Source organism: Geotrypetes seraphini, chromosome 5 (genome assembly GCF_902459505.1).
Source record: "Geotrypetes seraphini chromosome 5, aGeoSer1.1, whole genome shotgun sequence".
NCBI classification, from domain to species: domain Eukaryota; kingdom Metazoa; phylum Chordata; class Amphibia; order Gymnophiona; family Dermophiidae; genus Geotrypetes; species Geotrypetes seraphini.
The window spans coordinates 102,700,899-102,717,955 of record NC_047088.1 but is presented as its reverse complement, the minus strand read 5'-3'; the positions used below and the strand labels follow the sequence as shown (position 1 = coordinate 102,717,955).

The 17,057-nt window shown below is 42.7% G+C and overlaps 1 protein-coding gene across 4 annotated transcripts in view; it reads left to right on the top strand.

The window, feature by feature from the left end:
• Positions 1-17,057, top strand: part of BCKDK (branched chain keto acid dehydrogenase kinase) — a 122,145-nt gene that overhangs the window by 77,973 nt on the left and 27,115 nt on the right. For all 4 annotated transcript variants that reach the window (XM_033945050.1, XM_033945053.1, XM_033945051.1 and 1 more), the window contains 4 exons: positions 8,259-8,306; positions 8,466-8,585; positions 12,374-12,472; positions 12,925-12,998. In XM_033945050.1, coding sequence (XP_033800941.1) covers positions 8,259-8,306; positions 8,466-8,585; positions 12,374-12,472; positions 12,925-12,998 — 341 coding nt within the window. The remainder of the gene's footprint in view (positions 1-8,258; positions 8,307-8,465; positions 8,586-12,373; positions 12,473-12,924; positions 12,999-17,057) is intronic.

The window sequence follows — 17,057 nt, the reverse complement described above, 5'->3', positions numbered from 1 at the left end:
CGACTGGTTAATCAAGGCCAATTCATCTCAGACTGTTCTCCTGGCCACCAACCAAACCATCATGTTTCTTCAACTTCTGGGGTTCGAGATCAATCTACCCAAATCTCATCTCATCCCCACTCAGAGACTTCAATTCATCGGAGCTGTCTTGGACACAGTCCTCATGAGAGCGTTCCTGCCATCCAACCGTCTTCAAACGCTTCAATCTGTGTTAGCAGGTGCTTCTACAACTTTCCATCTCTGCCAAGCAAATGATGATACTCTTGGGTCACATTGCCTCCACAGTTCATGTCACACCGTTCGCACGTCTTCACCTGCGCACTCCTCAATGGACCCTAGCTACCCAGTGGTCCCAAGCGATGGATCCTTGCTCACGTCACATATCTGTCACATCATCTCTTCGTCAGTCTCTACAATGGTGGTTGATATCCTCAAATCTATCCAGAGGTCTTCTGCTCCATCTACCTCCTCATCAACTAGTCATCACCACCGACGCCTCCCCTTATGCCTGGGGAGCTCATTTGAACGAGTTCCAAACTCAAGGCCTTTGGACAGCCCAGGAAAAGAAGCATCACATCAATTTCCTGGAACTCAGAGCGATGTTTTATGCCCTCAAGGCCTTCCAACATCTTCTCTTCCCTCAAGTTCTCCTGCTGTGCACAGACAATCAAGTTGCGATGTACTACATCAACAAGCAGGGTGGGACGGGCTCTCGCCTCTTGTGCCAGGAAGCCCAGAAGATCTGGACTTGGGCCATAAATCACCATCTATTCCTGAAAGCTATCTACATTCAGGGAGAAAAGAATTCCTTAGCGGACAAGCTCAGCAGAATTCTCCAGCCTCACGAGTGGACACTCGATCCTTTCACTCTACAATCCATCTTCGCTCAATGGGGCACTCCTCAGATAGACCTCTTTGCAGCTCCTCACAATCACCAGTTCCCCCTTTTCTGCTCCAGACTCTCCTCTCCTCACCGTCTGGCAGCGGATGCATTTCTCCTCAACTGGTCCGATCTGTTCCTGTACGCTTTCCCTTCTCTGCCTCTCATGTTGAGAACCTTGTTCAAGCTCAAGAGGGAACGAGCCACCATGATTCTGATTGCTCCGAGGTGGCCCAGGCAACATTGGTTCTCCCTTCTACTTCAACTCAGTTCCAGGGAACCTTTTCTTCTTCCACTGTTTCCTTCTCTGCTTACACAGCATCAGGAGACCCTTCTACATCCCAACCTCCAGTCTCTGCACCTGACAGCTTGGTATCTCTCGGGCTGACTTCTCATGATACTCTTTTGTCTCAGCCCGTTCGTTCCATTCTAGATGCCTCCAGGAAACCAGCCACTCTGCAATGTTACCATCAGAAGTGGACACGATTTTCTTCCTGGTGTCTTCTTCACCATCTTGATCCCACTTCCCTGGCAGTGGAGACATTGTTGGATTATTTGCTTTCTTTGTCTGACTCTGGCCTTAAGTCTTCTTCCATCAGAGTCCATCTCAGTGCCATTGCTGCCTTCCATGAGCCGGTTCATGGAAAACTTCTCTCAGCTCATCCCCTGGTGTACAGGTTCATGCGAGGTCTTTTCAATGTGAAACCACCTCTTAAAGCCCCTCCTGTTATCTGGGATCTCAATGTGGTTCTTTCCACCTTAATGAAGCCTCCATTAGAACCTTTGGCTACCACTCCTTTCAAGTTTCTCACTTGGAAGGTACTTTTCCTTATTGCTCTTACCTCTGCCAGGAGGGTCAGTGAGCTACATGCACTAGTTGCAGATCCACCTTTTACGGTCTTTCATCATGACAAGGTGGTTCTGCGTACACATCCAAAGTTTCTCCCTAAGGTTGTCTCTGAATTCCATCTCAACCAATCCATTGTTCTGCCTGTCTTCTTTCCGAAACCTCACTCTCATTCTGGGGAACAAGCTCTGCATACTTTGGATTGTAAACGGGCTCTAGCTTACTATCTAGAGCGTACGAAACCCCACAGATCAGTTCCCCAACTCTTTCTGTCCTTTGATCCGAATAAATTGGGACGTCCTGTTTCTAAACGTACGTTGTCTAATTGGCTGGCAGCGTGCATTTCATTCTGTTATGCTCAGACCAGACTGACACTGGAAGGTTCTGTCACGGCCCATAGAGTCCGAGCGATGGCAGCATCTGTAGCTTTCCTCCGTTCCACTCCTATTGAGGAAATCTGCAAGGCTGCTACTTGGTCCTCAGTTCATACTTTTACATCTCATTATTGTCTGGATGCATTCTCCAGACGGGATGGACACTTCGGCCAATCTGTTTTGCAAAATTTGTTTTCCTAATGGCCAACCTTCCCTCCATCCCTCTTTTTGTTAGCTTGGAGGTCACCCATCAGTCAAGAATATGCTGCCTGCTTGTCCTGGGATAAAGCACAGTTACTTACCGTAACAGGTGTTATCCAGGGACAGCAGGCAGATATTCTTGCGACCCTCCCACCTCCCCGGGTTGGCTTCTTAGCTGGCTTATCCTAACTGGGGACCGCGCGCCTCTGTCGGGCGGGAAGGCACTCGCGCGTGCGCGGTGCGGCCTACCAGAACTTTCCAAGTTCTTAGAGTGCAATCACTCTAAAATTGTCCGTACCGGGGCTCCGTCGGTGCCGTCACCCATCAATCAAGAATATCTGCCTGCTGTCCCTGGATAACACCTGTTACGGTAAGTAACTGTGCTTTTTAGTCATCTGCCTTGACCTCTTTGAAAAACAAATATAAATGATAATGAACATTTTCTCTTCCTACAGTGTGCTTTGTGTTTTTTTTAAATTTTATGGTTATTATGAATTAAGATATTGGGTGTACATGAAAAATGAATGGAAGAAATTGCATTACAATTAGTACTATTATAAATGGGGGTGGGGTAAAGGGTGGAGCTTGGGCTGGGGTACTTGGTTGGTATTTGTTAGACTTAGGGGGTACTTGACTTGAAAAAGTTGAGAAACACTGATCTAGGTGACTATGGAGTTCACGCAGTAAGGGCCCCTTTTACAAAGCTACAGTAGCGATTCTCTCATGGCAAATACACCAAAGTCCATTCAATTCCTATGGGCTTCAGTGTATTTGCTGTGGCAGAATTGCTATCGCAGGATGCAAAGCATTAACTGATTCAACATGAGTTTGAAATTGGTTGAATACCACTCTCTCAAGTATGGTAGTTTTTGAAAGAAATGAAAGGTTTGATACTGGCCAGTAGTTCTTCGGAATAAGAGGATCTGCATTACTTTTTTTTAAGGGTGGCTTAAATGCTACTGAATAGCCACTAATGACCCAGATATCATGAAAACATAATGTGTAAAAGGATAAACACTTTCAATAGTGATGGTGGTAATGTCCAATGATATAAAATAAGAACAGCATAGGCTATAAACTCAATCAAAAAATGAAGGAAAAAGCCTCAGAAAGGGCCCTCCCACCTCAACCAAAAAGGTTTACAAAGAAGTGGTCGAGCGGTCACCTCATTGGCAAAAAAACTTCAATAAATGTTAAAGCCTTATGCTGTGCTCTGCTTTGCTAATGAAATTTAAATAATTTGAATGATAGAAAAAAAATCTCAACTTATCTTCGCTGATCGGTACACCAACGGTGGCTAACGTTTCACAAATATATTCTGCCTCAGGGTGTATCCCGACAGATCAGACTTCTTTCAAAAGGGAATGCCGAATTGTCTCGCGCAATTTTTTGCTTGAGTTTATAGCCTATGCTGTTCTTATTTTATATCATTGGACATTACCACCATCGCTATTGAAAGTGTTTATCCTTTTAAATGCTACTGAAACACTGTCTTAAGTGTTAAACCTGAAAAAAAGGAAGTCATACTGAGCGTTGGAAAATAATTAATAATAATTAACTAATAGAAATAGTGCACATTTAATTTTCTCCACCACCAAATTTCTCTTTCCTGCCGCACCCCATCCGGCTACTTTTTAGTGCCACCCGGCTTGAAAAAAATTTCTGGGGAGAACACTGCATTACATATCAACAGTTTTGATTTTTGATAACTTTTTTTTTTTTTGGGAGGGGGGTACTTTCATCCTGTTCTCAGGCTGGGAGTGTTGATTTGTTTTCGGTTTACTACCTACTTGACTTCCTTGTACCATTGAGTCTTTTGACATTGAGTCGGCGTTTTTTCCTTCCATGTCCAAAGTACCTAGTAGCTTCAAACAGTGCACTAGATGCTGCAGAATCATTTCTAGTAAGGATCCACAATTGGTGTTATCCGGTGTCTAGGTCCTCAACATCGGGGCACTTCTTGTACGCTCTGCTCTAAGTTGCAGTAAAGATTGCTTAAAGCCAGGAAATTGCAGTTTGAAAAATTTGAGGTCAACTTCAACTGCATTGGCTCTGGAGATTCCCGATGCTGATCATCAACATCGATCAACACTGGTACTGACAACACCTACATTGGGGGGAGCTTTGTAAAAAAAGTTAAGAAGCATAAACATCTCTCCCTCACGAAACAGGCATCGTCATCACTATTGATGTCCTCCAAGCATTGATGCACTGATGCCAGATAGCCATCTTTACAGTTGGCATCTCCTCTGAGGCATGCCTCTACATCAAGGTCTCCAATGCCACGACGCCTGATGCAGACTGCTTCTACTGAACCCTTGCCGATATCGGTACTGGTGCCAACTCTGCAGGATCAGCTTAGAAAGTTTTGCAGAAGGAACTAACTGAGTTGCTGCAGTTGCACTCAATGGACAAACCTGCTTCAACGCAGCCAGCCTTAGCCCAGTCCAAGCACACCCTCAAACTCCATCAGGCCATTGATCTCGAACACCACAATGTCGAGCGTCTAAGTCGAGGAGACATCCATCTTCTAGGGCGCGCAGCTCATCATCTCGACATCTATTTCTACATCTGCAAGGGCTAATATTGAAGAGTATAATTTGGAACTCTTCCGGCAACTACCCTAACTCATCTGCAGATGAGTCCTGTGGGATTCCATCTGATCCATCTCCTCCTCCTCTTCAATGAAAGTTGCCTCTTTTACAAAGTATGTCAGATAAATGGGGCAGGTGCTTCCAATTAATATAGAATCTAAGTTAGAGCCTTGAGCAGAGCTCATGGATACTACAAAGAATGTCCTAAGGACTGTATAAAGGTTCCTCTGCACAGTCTCATGAAGGAAGCCTTATTCAAAAACTGGAAAGCTCCACTTTCTGTCTCAGTAGCTTCACTAAAATTGGATACTTTATACAGAATTCAGTTGTGCCCAGACTTTGACAAATCACAGTTTACACCATCAGTCATTGGTTGTGAAATCTGCCTTAAAGCGAGTTAATAGTTCCAGAACTTACACAAGTACTCTACCAGGTAGAGAATGCAGAACATTAGATAAGTTTGGGCGCAGAGTGTTCAAAGCTCATGCTGGCTAATAGAATATTAAACTACAATTCTAAATGACATTTTATATGAAATTGCTCATCCAATAAACCATCAGAACATTTGAATGATTACCAATACCTGACCAGTGATCTCCTAGAGACTAGAAAGTACATGGTGCTTTCCACCTTTGATGCTTTTGACATAGTCTCTTGTACTTCGGCAGTCTCTCTGTCGCCATGTGTAGACAAACTTGGTTGCAAATTTCAGACCTAGACATCAATGTACAAGATTGACTCTCAACATACCCTGTATAGGAGATGATCTTTTTGGAGACCGCATAGAAGAGACAACTCAATAAAATCAAAAGACATACTGATTGCATGACTACCTTGTTGTCTTCTAAGTCAACCTAGTCTCAAGCACAAAGGAAATAATCTACTACCTCCAGACATTCCACTTATTATGCCAAACGGAAGTATAGCCAGCCTTCCACATTCACTTGTTCTTCAATTCAGAGGTGACCCAGACAGCAGAGGCAGCAGAAGACAAAGTGACAGCTTCAATCCAAACAAGTGTCATCTTTTTTGACTTCATATTAGAGAGCATTGTCAGTATTTCTCAACCTCTATCTCACTCTCCCCATAGGAGGTCGACTCGCCCATTATTCTCATTGGTGGTCCCTGATAACAGATCAATGGGTTCTAAGAAAGGTGAGTTAGGGCTATACCCTACGTTTCCAGAAAACATCTCCAAATTGTCCTCCAAGAGAGTCCTCTTTCAGCTCCCACCAGAAGACCCTTCTTTGCCAAGAGCTCTCGGCCCTCTTCCAGCTCAATACCATAGAACAAGTACCTGTTTAGGAGAGGGGCCAAGGGTTCTACTAAAAGTATTTCCTCATACTGAAAATAACCAGAGATCTCAGTCTGGATCTCTGCACTCTTAAATGCTTGGTGAAGGAGAAATGTCACATGGTCTCTCTGAGAACCCTGTTACCGCTGTTAGAGAACATCAACTGACTCTGTTCTTTAGATCTCAAAAAAGCCTACACACACATTCCCAGCCTACAGGCGTCCCGATTTTTAGGCGACCTACTGTTGACTAACCACCAATTGAGACACACATTAAAAAAAAAAAAAATCATCCAAGGCAGGCTGCCAACATTGTAGGCGCCTCTGTGAGACTAGGTAGGCATGTAGGGCCACCTAAGCTCAGCTAAGGCTAGGCATGGGCGTGGTTCTGCGTGCTTAGTGGCTCTATATGCCACCCTAAGCCTGCAATAGGCGCCTGAAATGTAGGCCATCAAAATGCTGGTAATGAAACTGACAGCATAGATTTCAGCTTCTTAGATGCGTGCAAGACCCAGTGGCACAAGAAGTCCATGTACTATGACTTGAATCATTTAATAGTACTTCATTTAAATCCAAAAGCAACTTCTGTAGGTCTTTTTAATCATTGAATTCAGTTATCTGTTATCTTAGATATGTTAAGTTTTTACATATTGATATTAGCATTTTAAAGATGCTGTTCCATCTAGTTGGAGCAGCCTGTTTAAGGCTAGCCTCAAGCTTTTAGAGAAGTTTGTTCATGTTGCCACGGACTCTGTCTCCATCCTCGCCCTACAGTCTGCCTTGCGGGCATTGCAGCTGACACAAAATGCTGTATTCCTTATCATTCATGCTTCGAAATTCGATCACATTGTACCGATACTTCGAGAGCTTCACTGGCTGCCAATGAGCATGTGGATTGAATTCAAGGTTCTTTGTGTGATGTTTAAGGTGCTTCAGCATAATTGTATGTCAAGTGTCCGCTCTCTTCTGCAGTGGCATTGTCCTTCACGTGAGCTACGGTCTTCAGATAGTTCGAGTTTAGAAGTTTCATCATTAATGGTGATGAGGCTTACGGAGAATCGTAAGTCTATGTTTTCTGTGTAGGGCCCGGCACTGTGGAATGCTTTACCTTTGTTTATGCGCCAATCTTTCATGTTTGGGCATTTTAGAAAGGGGGTGAAAACTGTATTGCTTGAGCGCTTTTTTGGTGTGAGCCATGTGACAGTTTGAGTTAGGGCAGTTCTTTTCATCCTGTTTCTCCTCTGCTGTTTTGTATTTGTCTGTATCATTTAATGTGATTTTGTATGTGATCTTTGTTCCCCGCTTAGATTTGTGGATAAGGGGTTATAAATAATTTTAAACAAACTGCGGGTATCCATCTCCGTGTCATTCTCTAATGTTGTACCTTAAAAATTTTGGTTATTTCTTGTTACCTTGGTTTGAGGGGAAGTTGGTTATACTTTTTGCTTTATCAAAATACAGACTAGGAAGAGTCTGCACAGGATACATATAGAGTGATGTAATTGGTTTAGTGCTTCTCTATCTCCATGTGCTAGTAAGAGAAGGAATATCTATGCTTCTGACTGGTTGTGGAGGGACTCGAGGAAAGTAAGACCTAATTTTTCCACTTGGTGCTTTTTCCAATGGCATCAAATAAGAAAGAATGTTTGTCACTTTGAGTAGTGAGCTCAGAAAATTCCCAAAACCTTCAGTGTATTTTCTATCAGAAACCGTTTGGTGTGACATACATCCAATAGTAGGGGAAATTGGAGGGAAGAACCTTTTCACATCACTGTCCCCCCTTTTATCAAACTGTGCTAGAGGTTTTTAGCTTGGGCTGGCGAGGTAAGTGCTCGTGACAGTCATAGGAATTCTATGAGCATTGGAGCATTTACCGCACTAACTTGCACTAAAATCCTCTAGCACAACTTGAAAAAGAGGCTGTGTATGTTGCATTATGGGTTTTTTAATGATGTATTTTGATTTTCTGATGTTTCCTATCTATAAGCTGCTGAGGATTTTGTGAAATCAGCAGAATATACAATACATTATTTTAAATTAAACTCCTTTATTTTCTTTTTCTTCCTCAGCATGAGTTATACATCCGAGCTTTCCAGATACTGAGCGAGTTCCCACCAGTAAGTCACCTGTTGAAAAGCCGTGATCAAGAATGTCATTTAAACATAAGATAGCTGGCAGTTTATATTGTTGCACTGAAAAATGGTCCTACTGTCATTCCTATCCTCTTGAATTGAGAGGGATTGAGAGATTCTGTTGTTCTTGTTTCCTTTCAACAGATTACAGACCAGGAAATGGAGAGCCAGTATTGCAAGCTCTTACGCCAGCTATTGGATGACCACAAGGATGTGGTGACACAACTGGCAGAGGGATTACGGGAAGGTCGCAAACACATTCAGGTAACCTCTAAGAGTATATGGCAGATGGCCCAGGTCTTTCTCACACTTATTGCTTTTAAATGTACAAAGAATACTTTTGAAAAGGAAACAAACAATCAGGTATCATTAAATCCAATACATGGAATTTAATAACCAAAAATAAAAATGAAGAGAAAAAATTCTCCCTCACTTTAGAATGCCATACTCATGGAACTTTCAAAACATTTAAGATAATGCTCAAGACATATCTGTTCTCAAAGGCATTTCCTGTCTGACATGATCCTAATAATTAACCTATTCTTTTTATTTTTGGAGAGCCTCACAATGTCTTTGTACAGTCTTTTATATATCCTACCCTCATTAAGTATCTTATAATTGTATTAATAATTAGAATCTATACTCCTCTGTAACTAATCTTACTTATTTGTAATTTAGGCTTCCTTTTGTTTGCTCTTGTTTCTGACCTTATTTAATTTTCTATGTAACCTGCTTAGTTAATTTTTATTTGCAACATATCAAACGTGAAATTTGTTTTTTATTTTTACCATGACTTTGTGGAAGGGATATTTGAGTCCTCCTTTGACTTGGTGAAATTAGGAAGAAAACAGATCATAGCTTAGCAAGCTTACTCCTGCAGTGCTTCTCCACCACCTTTTTATTTTTACCAGTGTTCATCTGTGATGCACTACTTTTTCACTGAATAAAAGTTCAAAATGACTTCACTTTTCAAACACCAGCTAGGTTTTTATATCACCATTTTACATTCTCTTTCCCCTTGAAGTAGTGCTCCAGACCTAGGAGTAATTATCGATTCAAAACTTACCTACCACACACAAATAGGAGCGGTTGTCAGAAGCTGTTTCCATAAATTAAGAATGATAAGTTCTCTGCAAAGCATTTTAGAACCCACTTCATTGAATATACTAATTCATTCCCTTGTGATTACAAAGCTTGATTATTGTAACTCCCTTTATAAGGGTATCTTACTGAAAGAAATTAGACGTCTTCAGCTTATACAGAATACCGCTATCAGTCATCACAGGGTCCAAGAAATAAGACCACTTTACCCCGTTGTTAAAAAATGTACATTGGCTACCCATTCAACATAGAATAACGTATAAACAGGCCATGATAATTTTCAAAACGCAAAAAAGCCAAGGAACCAGCATTTATCGATAAGTTAATTATTCCACATGACTCTCCAAGAGTATTAAGGTCAACAAACCAACATCTACTCTTCATTCCCTCACTGAAAATTATTGGGACTCGACGCACAACATCATTTTCAGTGACTGGCCCCACAATCTGGAACACTTTTGCCACTACACATAAGGTCTGAATCCAACTTAGCAAAATTCAAAGGTGCACTAAAATGTTTCCTCTATAAGGATGCTTTTGATCTTTAAGCTCCTTCACCATCAACACTATTACTTATCTAGTTCCTTACTCTTCCGATTCTCTTTTCTAAATAACTAATGCAGCACATTATGCATACCCGTCCCTTTCATTCATTCTATTAATGTTTTCTTTTCTTGACTATATTGTAGTTCCCCCTTCCTTTCCTCTTGTGGTCATATATAGTTAGTTCTGTTTTATGTACCGTATATACTCTAATATAAACTGGTCCTGGTTTATATTCGGGTCATCCCCCAGTGACCACCCGAAACCCTCCCGGACTTCCTGCAGGCCTGCCTTAGGCCAGGACAGGAGGGATCCCTCCCGTCTCCTGCCCCGGCCGACACTAACAATTACCACCCTTCCTCGTGTATCTGTTTGTTCCCTGGTGGTCCAGCGTGTATCCCGTGCTGAAATCCTCAAGAAGATTGTAAAGGTAAGCAGCCAGCGGCGCACTCAGGCTTGCATGCAGCAGCGAGCTTTTTGTGCTGCCGGCCCTGCACCGCTCCTTGATAGGCTGCCACAAGAACCACAAATCTCACGAGAACTTGCGGCAGCCTATCAAGGAGCGGTGCAGGGCCGGCCAGCAGCACGAAAAGCTCGCTGCTGCGTGCCAGCCTGGGTGTGCTGTTGGCTACTTACATTTACAATCTTCTTGAGGATTTCAGCATGGGATACACGCTGAACCACCAGGGAACAAACAGGTACGTGAGGGGGAGTGGTAATTGTTAATGTCGGCTGGGGCAGTAGACGGGAGGGATCCCTCCTGTCCTGGCCTACTACTAGGTAGTTTAAGTTAAGGGGCTATTGGTGGAAGGGAATTTGTTTGGATTGAGAGGTGTGGGGTAGGGATTGGGTGCTGTTGGGGGTTAGCATTTGTGATTGGGGTGATTGGGGAAGGAGAATTACCACAGCACCTATCCTGACAGTATCTTGCATTACCAGGCTACTGGTAGCAAAGCTGCAGTTGTTTCCTCTTTTTCAGGTGATGGTATGTTCAACTGCACCATCACCAATCATGACAGCTAGTGCTTGGTATTGAACCATGTGCTAGCTATCACTGCTGGCTGGGTTAGAGGGCAGAGGGGAGTACAGGACAATCAAGCCATTGTGACATCACTGATGAGGTTGGCTCTTTTTAGGAGGAAGATGGTACAGGGAAGGAAGGTGGGACAGTGTTCAGAGCTCTCCCCGTTTTCTTTTATTATATTCTCGCCTAGAATTTGATAGGCGTGTAATTTAAATTAAAAAAAAAAAAATTAAAATTTTTTATTGGTCTTTCAAACGAATAAATAAAGCAATACAACAATTTGTGTTGCTGCAAAAGGCTAGTGCCAACATATGATTGCTACATGAACATTACAGCGTTAACAAGTACCACACAATAATACCACCCCCCAACTGCAGAGAACATTTAACAGGATCAAGATCCCCCCCCACCCCCTTAGAGATTCAGTTTCTGAGTAATAACAGTCCAGGTATTCATCGATTGCAAATAATACCCTCTACGTTTCGCCACATATAGTTCCATTTTCCCCATCAATGATAATGTCACTTTCCATTCACTCGTATCAGGTACCAGCCCCATGCACATAACTCGGGTTTGCTATCTGGTCTCACAAATATTAGACACCCCCAGCAAACAGTTTTGGGGAGTAACAGGAATAGGAACCCCCAACAGCTGAGACAAGGATCCCACCACTGCCCACCAACAAGGGATTAGCACTGGGCACTCCCACTGCTGTGTGACAGCGCCAACAGCTGGCCGAAGACTGAGGATACATCTTATGGAGCTGCTCTGGGGTATATAATACCAGCAACACAACACCTTTATAAGCATTCTCCTGTATCAATGCACAAGTGGATGCTCTACACACCTCTGCACACTCTTAGGTCAAGGAACATTGTAAGTCTCGATCCCAATGGCATCGGAAGACAAAATTCGGTACCACTCGTCCCCTTAAATATTGATAAATAATGGAAATAGGCCTGGGCACCCTATGTAAAGTCCCCCAGAGCTGTTCTAATTGTTCTTCCTCAATAGGAGAAGTCGTATCCCATCCTCGAGCAGTCATATAATGTTTCACTTGAAGATAGGCCAAATAGTCACCTGCCCTCACCCCAGGGATATGTTGCAAGGCCTCAAAAGATATTATGGTCCCCATGCGCAAGAAATCCCGAAATCAAATCTGTCCTAAATGTCCCCACCTCTCAAAGACAGGGTTGGTTTTACCCACTAAAAATTGTGGTATGTAATTAAATGTTTAATAAACTATGAAAACTATGAACTATAATAACTGCAGCATGGATTTGTGGGGATTGTATGGATGGAAAGTATGGTAGAAAAAAAGTTTATTGTTGGAATCGATTACCTGTCTTGATATTTTTTATTTCCTTCCTTTTCGGTGTGTTAGGATGAAAAAGTGATCTGCTCTTTCTTGGATAAGACTCTAACATCACGACTGGGGATCCGGATGCTGGCAGCGCACCATCTGTCTCTGCATGAGGACAAGGTATTGCTTCTCTTGCCTCTGTCCCCTTCATCCTATAATCCAGACTGACCAGCATGGAAATGGCCTGAGTAACTATATGTTAGTACTGATGGAAAAGAGGAGGTTCTGCTGCTGCCACCTCGGGCTAGCTGTGCCTACTGAAGCATTCCCCCTTTAAAAGAGAGGTCAAGTAGATGAACATTGCTCACACAGCAGCATCTGATCTGGTCCTTCATGACCTGGAAAAAGGCAGCAGAAGGATAAACGAAAGTCTTTGGAATCATGTTTGCTTAATTTTTTTTTTTCTTTTTAAAAATTGTTTCATTGAAGCCATCAATATGAGTGTCGAGGGAGGCATTTGGCATATCAATATACCTTGTTCAATTTTGGAGTAAACTTAAAAGCCAAAAGGTTATGAGAGTTGCACTTCAACAGAATAGATAAGGACAAACCTGTGTTTCTCTTCTTTACAGCCAGATTTTGTGGGAATCATCTGTACCCGCCTGTCCCCAAAGAAGATCATTGAAAAATGGGTGGACTTTGCCAGGTATCTTCAGCACACAGTTTAATTGAAGTTGGTTTGCTCTAAATTATAGATGTTTCATTGGGAAAGTTGGTTATGCTACCCAGAGTTGAAAATTTAGTAAACTTTGTAGACCTAGATGAAGCTAGCTAGACAAAATTTATGTGGTGGTTGGAGGATGGAAGTTTTTAACATTCAAGTTTCTCTGGATAACTTCCAAAGAGACCCACACAAATCTGTTAAATATAAGCCTGTTTCCTGTCCAAACAGCATATGATTCCTTAAGGATGGGTTGTGTACCCCAACTTGTGAGTTAGATTGTAGAAAGCATTAATCGTTTTTCTTAACTCTGCCTCCTTGTCTCTTTGGGCATTAACCGCTCTCTTCAGTCTTAACTTCTACAAGTGAGTTGAGAAGGTGTCTTTTCATCTGCTCTGCACTAGATTTGTTATTTACAGATCTTAATCCAATCTTTTTTGAGGCTTCTCTGTGCTAAGAGGTTCCCAGTAGTCCTGGGACATCTTTGCCTGGGAGAAGGGTCAGACATTTGGGTCTGTAGCCAAGAGGACCACACTTTTAAAAGAGTACCTGCCTGGTCAACCTGCTCTACTTAGAAGCTTGTGGCTAGGTCCCCTGGGAGCAGTGCTTGAGTTCAGGCTGATTTAGACCCTGCGACTGGTCAGGAGGCTTGGTGGAGGTCTGCTGCACCCCCCCCCCCCCCACAAAGAATCATGTGGGAACATGAAAGGGCCAAGGGTTTCAGGTTTTTGAACCTGAATAAAAGGCAGCCCAAAGACATAAGCTGCTGGAGCCACCTTTGCTTGTCTGAGGCAGAAATTCCTTCTCCTTTTCCAGCTGCAGTGAGAAGCTGGTGCAGGCACAGCACTTGGCAGTCCTGTGAGTACAGCTCATTACTGTCTATGGGAAAATCAGGGTGGGATTAAATTCAGCAAAATTAAGGTTTACTAAGTGTGTCTAAGGTTTCCTCAAGGGTCCCCCACCTCAAAATTCCTATTTTGACAATTTTTGGAGCTTTAGATTTGCTCCCATAGACCATTTTTAGCTCCAGAATCATTGGATTTCCTGATTTTATTTTAAAAGCCTCAGTTTGCCTCCAAAACACCTCGATTTTGGTTTAAATCAGTTTCTAATGGACTCAGGTGGTTTGACACCCTCCTCCCCCCCAATAGCATGCAAAGTTCGTGCTGGATGGGCACCTGAGGAACGTGGCTCTTAAGAAGGCCTTTGAAGTGGTCTAGGGTATTTTCTTCCTTCACAAACGTTGTAAGAGTGTTCCACAGCTGAGGGGCTATCACAGAAAAGATGTCTTGATGTTTGCCAATTATTCGCAGCGAGGGAACAGTACGTAGTTTGCGGTTTGAAGATCTGAGAAGGCGAGATAGCTCGTATGGAATCAGATATTTATCAATAAATTTTGGGGGGGAGATTTGGTCTGTAATGTTTTAAATATTAATGAAATTTTGTAGTGAATCCTATTTTTTATCGGCAGCCAATTACTTGTTTTGCTGATAAAATCTGCTGAAAGTAAGATTCTCCTGTGTAGGAAAACTCAGCCTGTATTCTAATGCCTAACCAGAGCTGTGATTGAATGCTGCATAAAAGTGTTTCTTGCAACTGTGATAGACCGGTATGGGGTGTGGCAAACCCTACTGAGAATGTCAATGGAAAGTAGTGGGAAAGTTGAAAAGCATAGCTGTTTCTTTGGAAAAGAAACCATTAAGGTAACCTTGTGAAGAAACGGGCTCTTCCTGCTGTTTAATAAAGAGGTTTGTTTTTTTTTTGTTCTGAACACTGCAAAGTGTGATGCGTGTATCTGTATAAATCCTTCCCTGAGTACTGTGCCCTGCTCTGTCTCCGGTGGGTGGGGGGGGGGGGATCACCTTCAAAAGCATTGGAGATTGATAAATAAACTGAATGCATGCAGTATGGTCTCTAAAGTAACAAACTGGATTAAAAATTGGTTAAGTGGAAGGAGACAAAGGGTAGTGGTAAATGGAGTTTGCTCGGAGGAAAAGGATGTTATTAGCGGAGTGCTGCAGGGATCTGTCCTTGGGGCCAGCTCTATTTAATATTGTTGTGAGTGATATTGCGGAAGGACTATCTGGCAAAGTTTGTCTTTTTATGGATGATCTAAAAATTTGTTGGGGGTTTTTTTTTTTTTTTAGCTGTTTCTGGGCAAGAATCCAAAGCTCCACCTGGTACTGTTCTTAGGTTCCAACTACTGAAGTCTCCGTCAAAGCTCACTCTAGCGCATCTACACCATCCCAGCCATTGAAGTCCTCCCCAGCCCATCCTCCACCAAATGGCCATATACAGACACCGATCGTGCAAGTCTGCCCAGTAGTTCTTCAGACTTAGTTCTTCAATATGTACTATTATTTTCTGAGTCTAGATCCTCTGTGTTCATCCCACGCTTTTTTGAACTCCGTCATAATCTTCAACTCCACCACCTCTCTCGGGAGCGCATTCCAGGCATCCACCACTCTCTCCGTAAAGAAGAATTTCCATCCCTCAACCTTAAATTATGTCCTCTGGTTTTTACTATTTTTCTTTCTCTGGAAAAGATTTTGTTCTACGTTAAAACCTTTCAAGTATTTGAACGTCTGAATCATATCTCCCTCTAGGGCAGTGTATCGCAAACTGTGTGACACTACTGTGCCTTTTGAGATTTTAAGTGTGCCGCAGCACACTTGGGCAGGAAGAGAGGCGCCAGCATCAGCTAATTTGCAACTTCCTGCCTTCTTATACGTTAAAACCTTTCAAGTATTTGAATGTCAGAATCATAACTCCCTTGTCCCTCCTTTCCTATAAGGCAGGGGTGTCAAAGTCTCTCCTCGAGGGCCGCAATCTAGTCGGGTTTTCAGGATTTCCCCAATGAATATGCATGAGATCTATTTGCATGCACTGTTTTCATTGTATGCTAATAGATATCATGCATATTCATTGGGGAAATCCAGAAAACCCGACTGGATTGTGGCCCTTGAGGAGGGACTTTGACACCCCTGCTCTAAGGTATACATATTCAGGGCTTCCAGTCTCTCCTCATACAGTTTTTGGCGCAAATCTCCTCCTATCATTTTCATCGCCCTCCTCTGGATCGCTTCAAGTCTCTGTGTCCTTCACCAGATATGGTGTCCATAACTGAATACAATACTCCAAGTGGGGCCTCACCAATGACCTGTACAGGGGCATCAACACCTTCATTCTTCTACTGGTTACGCCTCTCTTTATACAGCTCAGCATCCTTCTGGCAATAGCCACTGCCTTATCGCATTGTTTTTTAGCCTTTAGATCTTCGGACACTATCACCCCAAGGTCCCTATCCACATCCATGCATATCAGCCTCTCACCTCCCAGCATATATGGCTCCTTCCGATTATTAATCCTCACATGCATTTCTTTACATTGAATTTTAGTTGCCAGATACTAGACCATTTCTCTAACTTTCGTAGATCCTTTCTCATGTTTTCCATTCCCTCCTTGGTGTCTACTTTGTTACAAATCTTGGTATCAGCAGCAAAAAGACAAACCTTTACTTGTAATCCTTCAGCAATATCACTCACAAACATATTGAACAGGATCGGCCCCAGCACCTCCAAGTGAGTTCCATTAACCACCACACTCTGGCGTCTTGTCTGTCAACCAGTTTCTAATCCAGTTAATCACTTTGGGTCCTAACTTCAGCCCTTCAAGTTTGTTCAAGAGTCTCCTAGGAGGAACCGTGTCAAAGGCTTTGCTGAAATTTAAGTAAATTACATCTAGCATATAGCCTTGATCCAGTTCTCTGGTCAACCAATCAAAAAATTCAATCAGGTTCGTTTGACACAATGTACCTTTAGTAAAGCTATGTTGCCTCAGATCCTGTAACCCATTAGATTCTAGGAAGTTCATTATCCTTTCTTTCAGCAACACTTCCATTATTTTTCCAACAACCGAAGTAAGGCTTACCGGCCTGTAGTTTCCCACTTCATCTCTGTGACCACTTTTGTGAATAGGGACCACATCCGCTCTTCTCTAATCTCCAGGAACCACTCACGTCTCCAGAGATTTGTTGAACAAGTA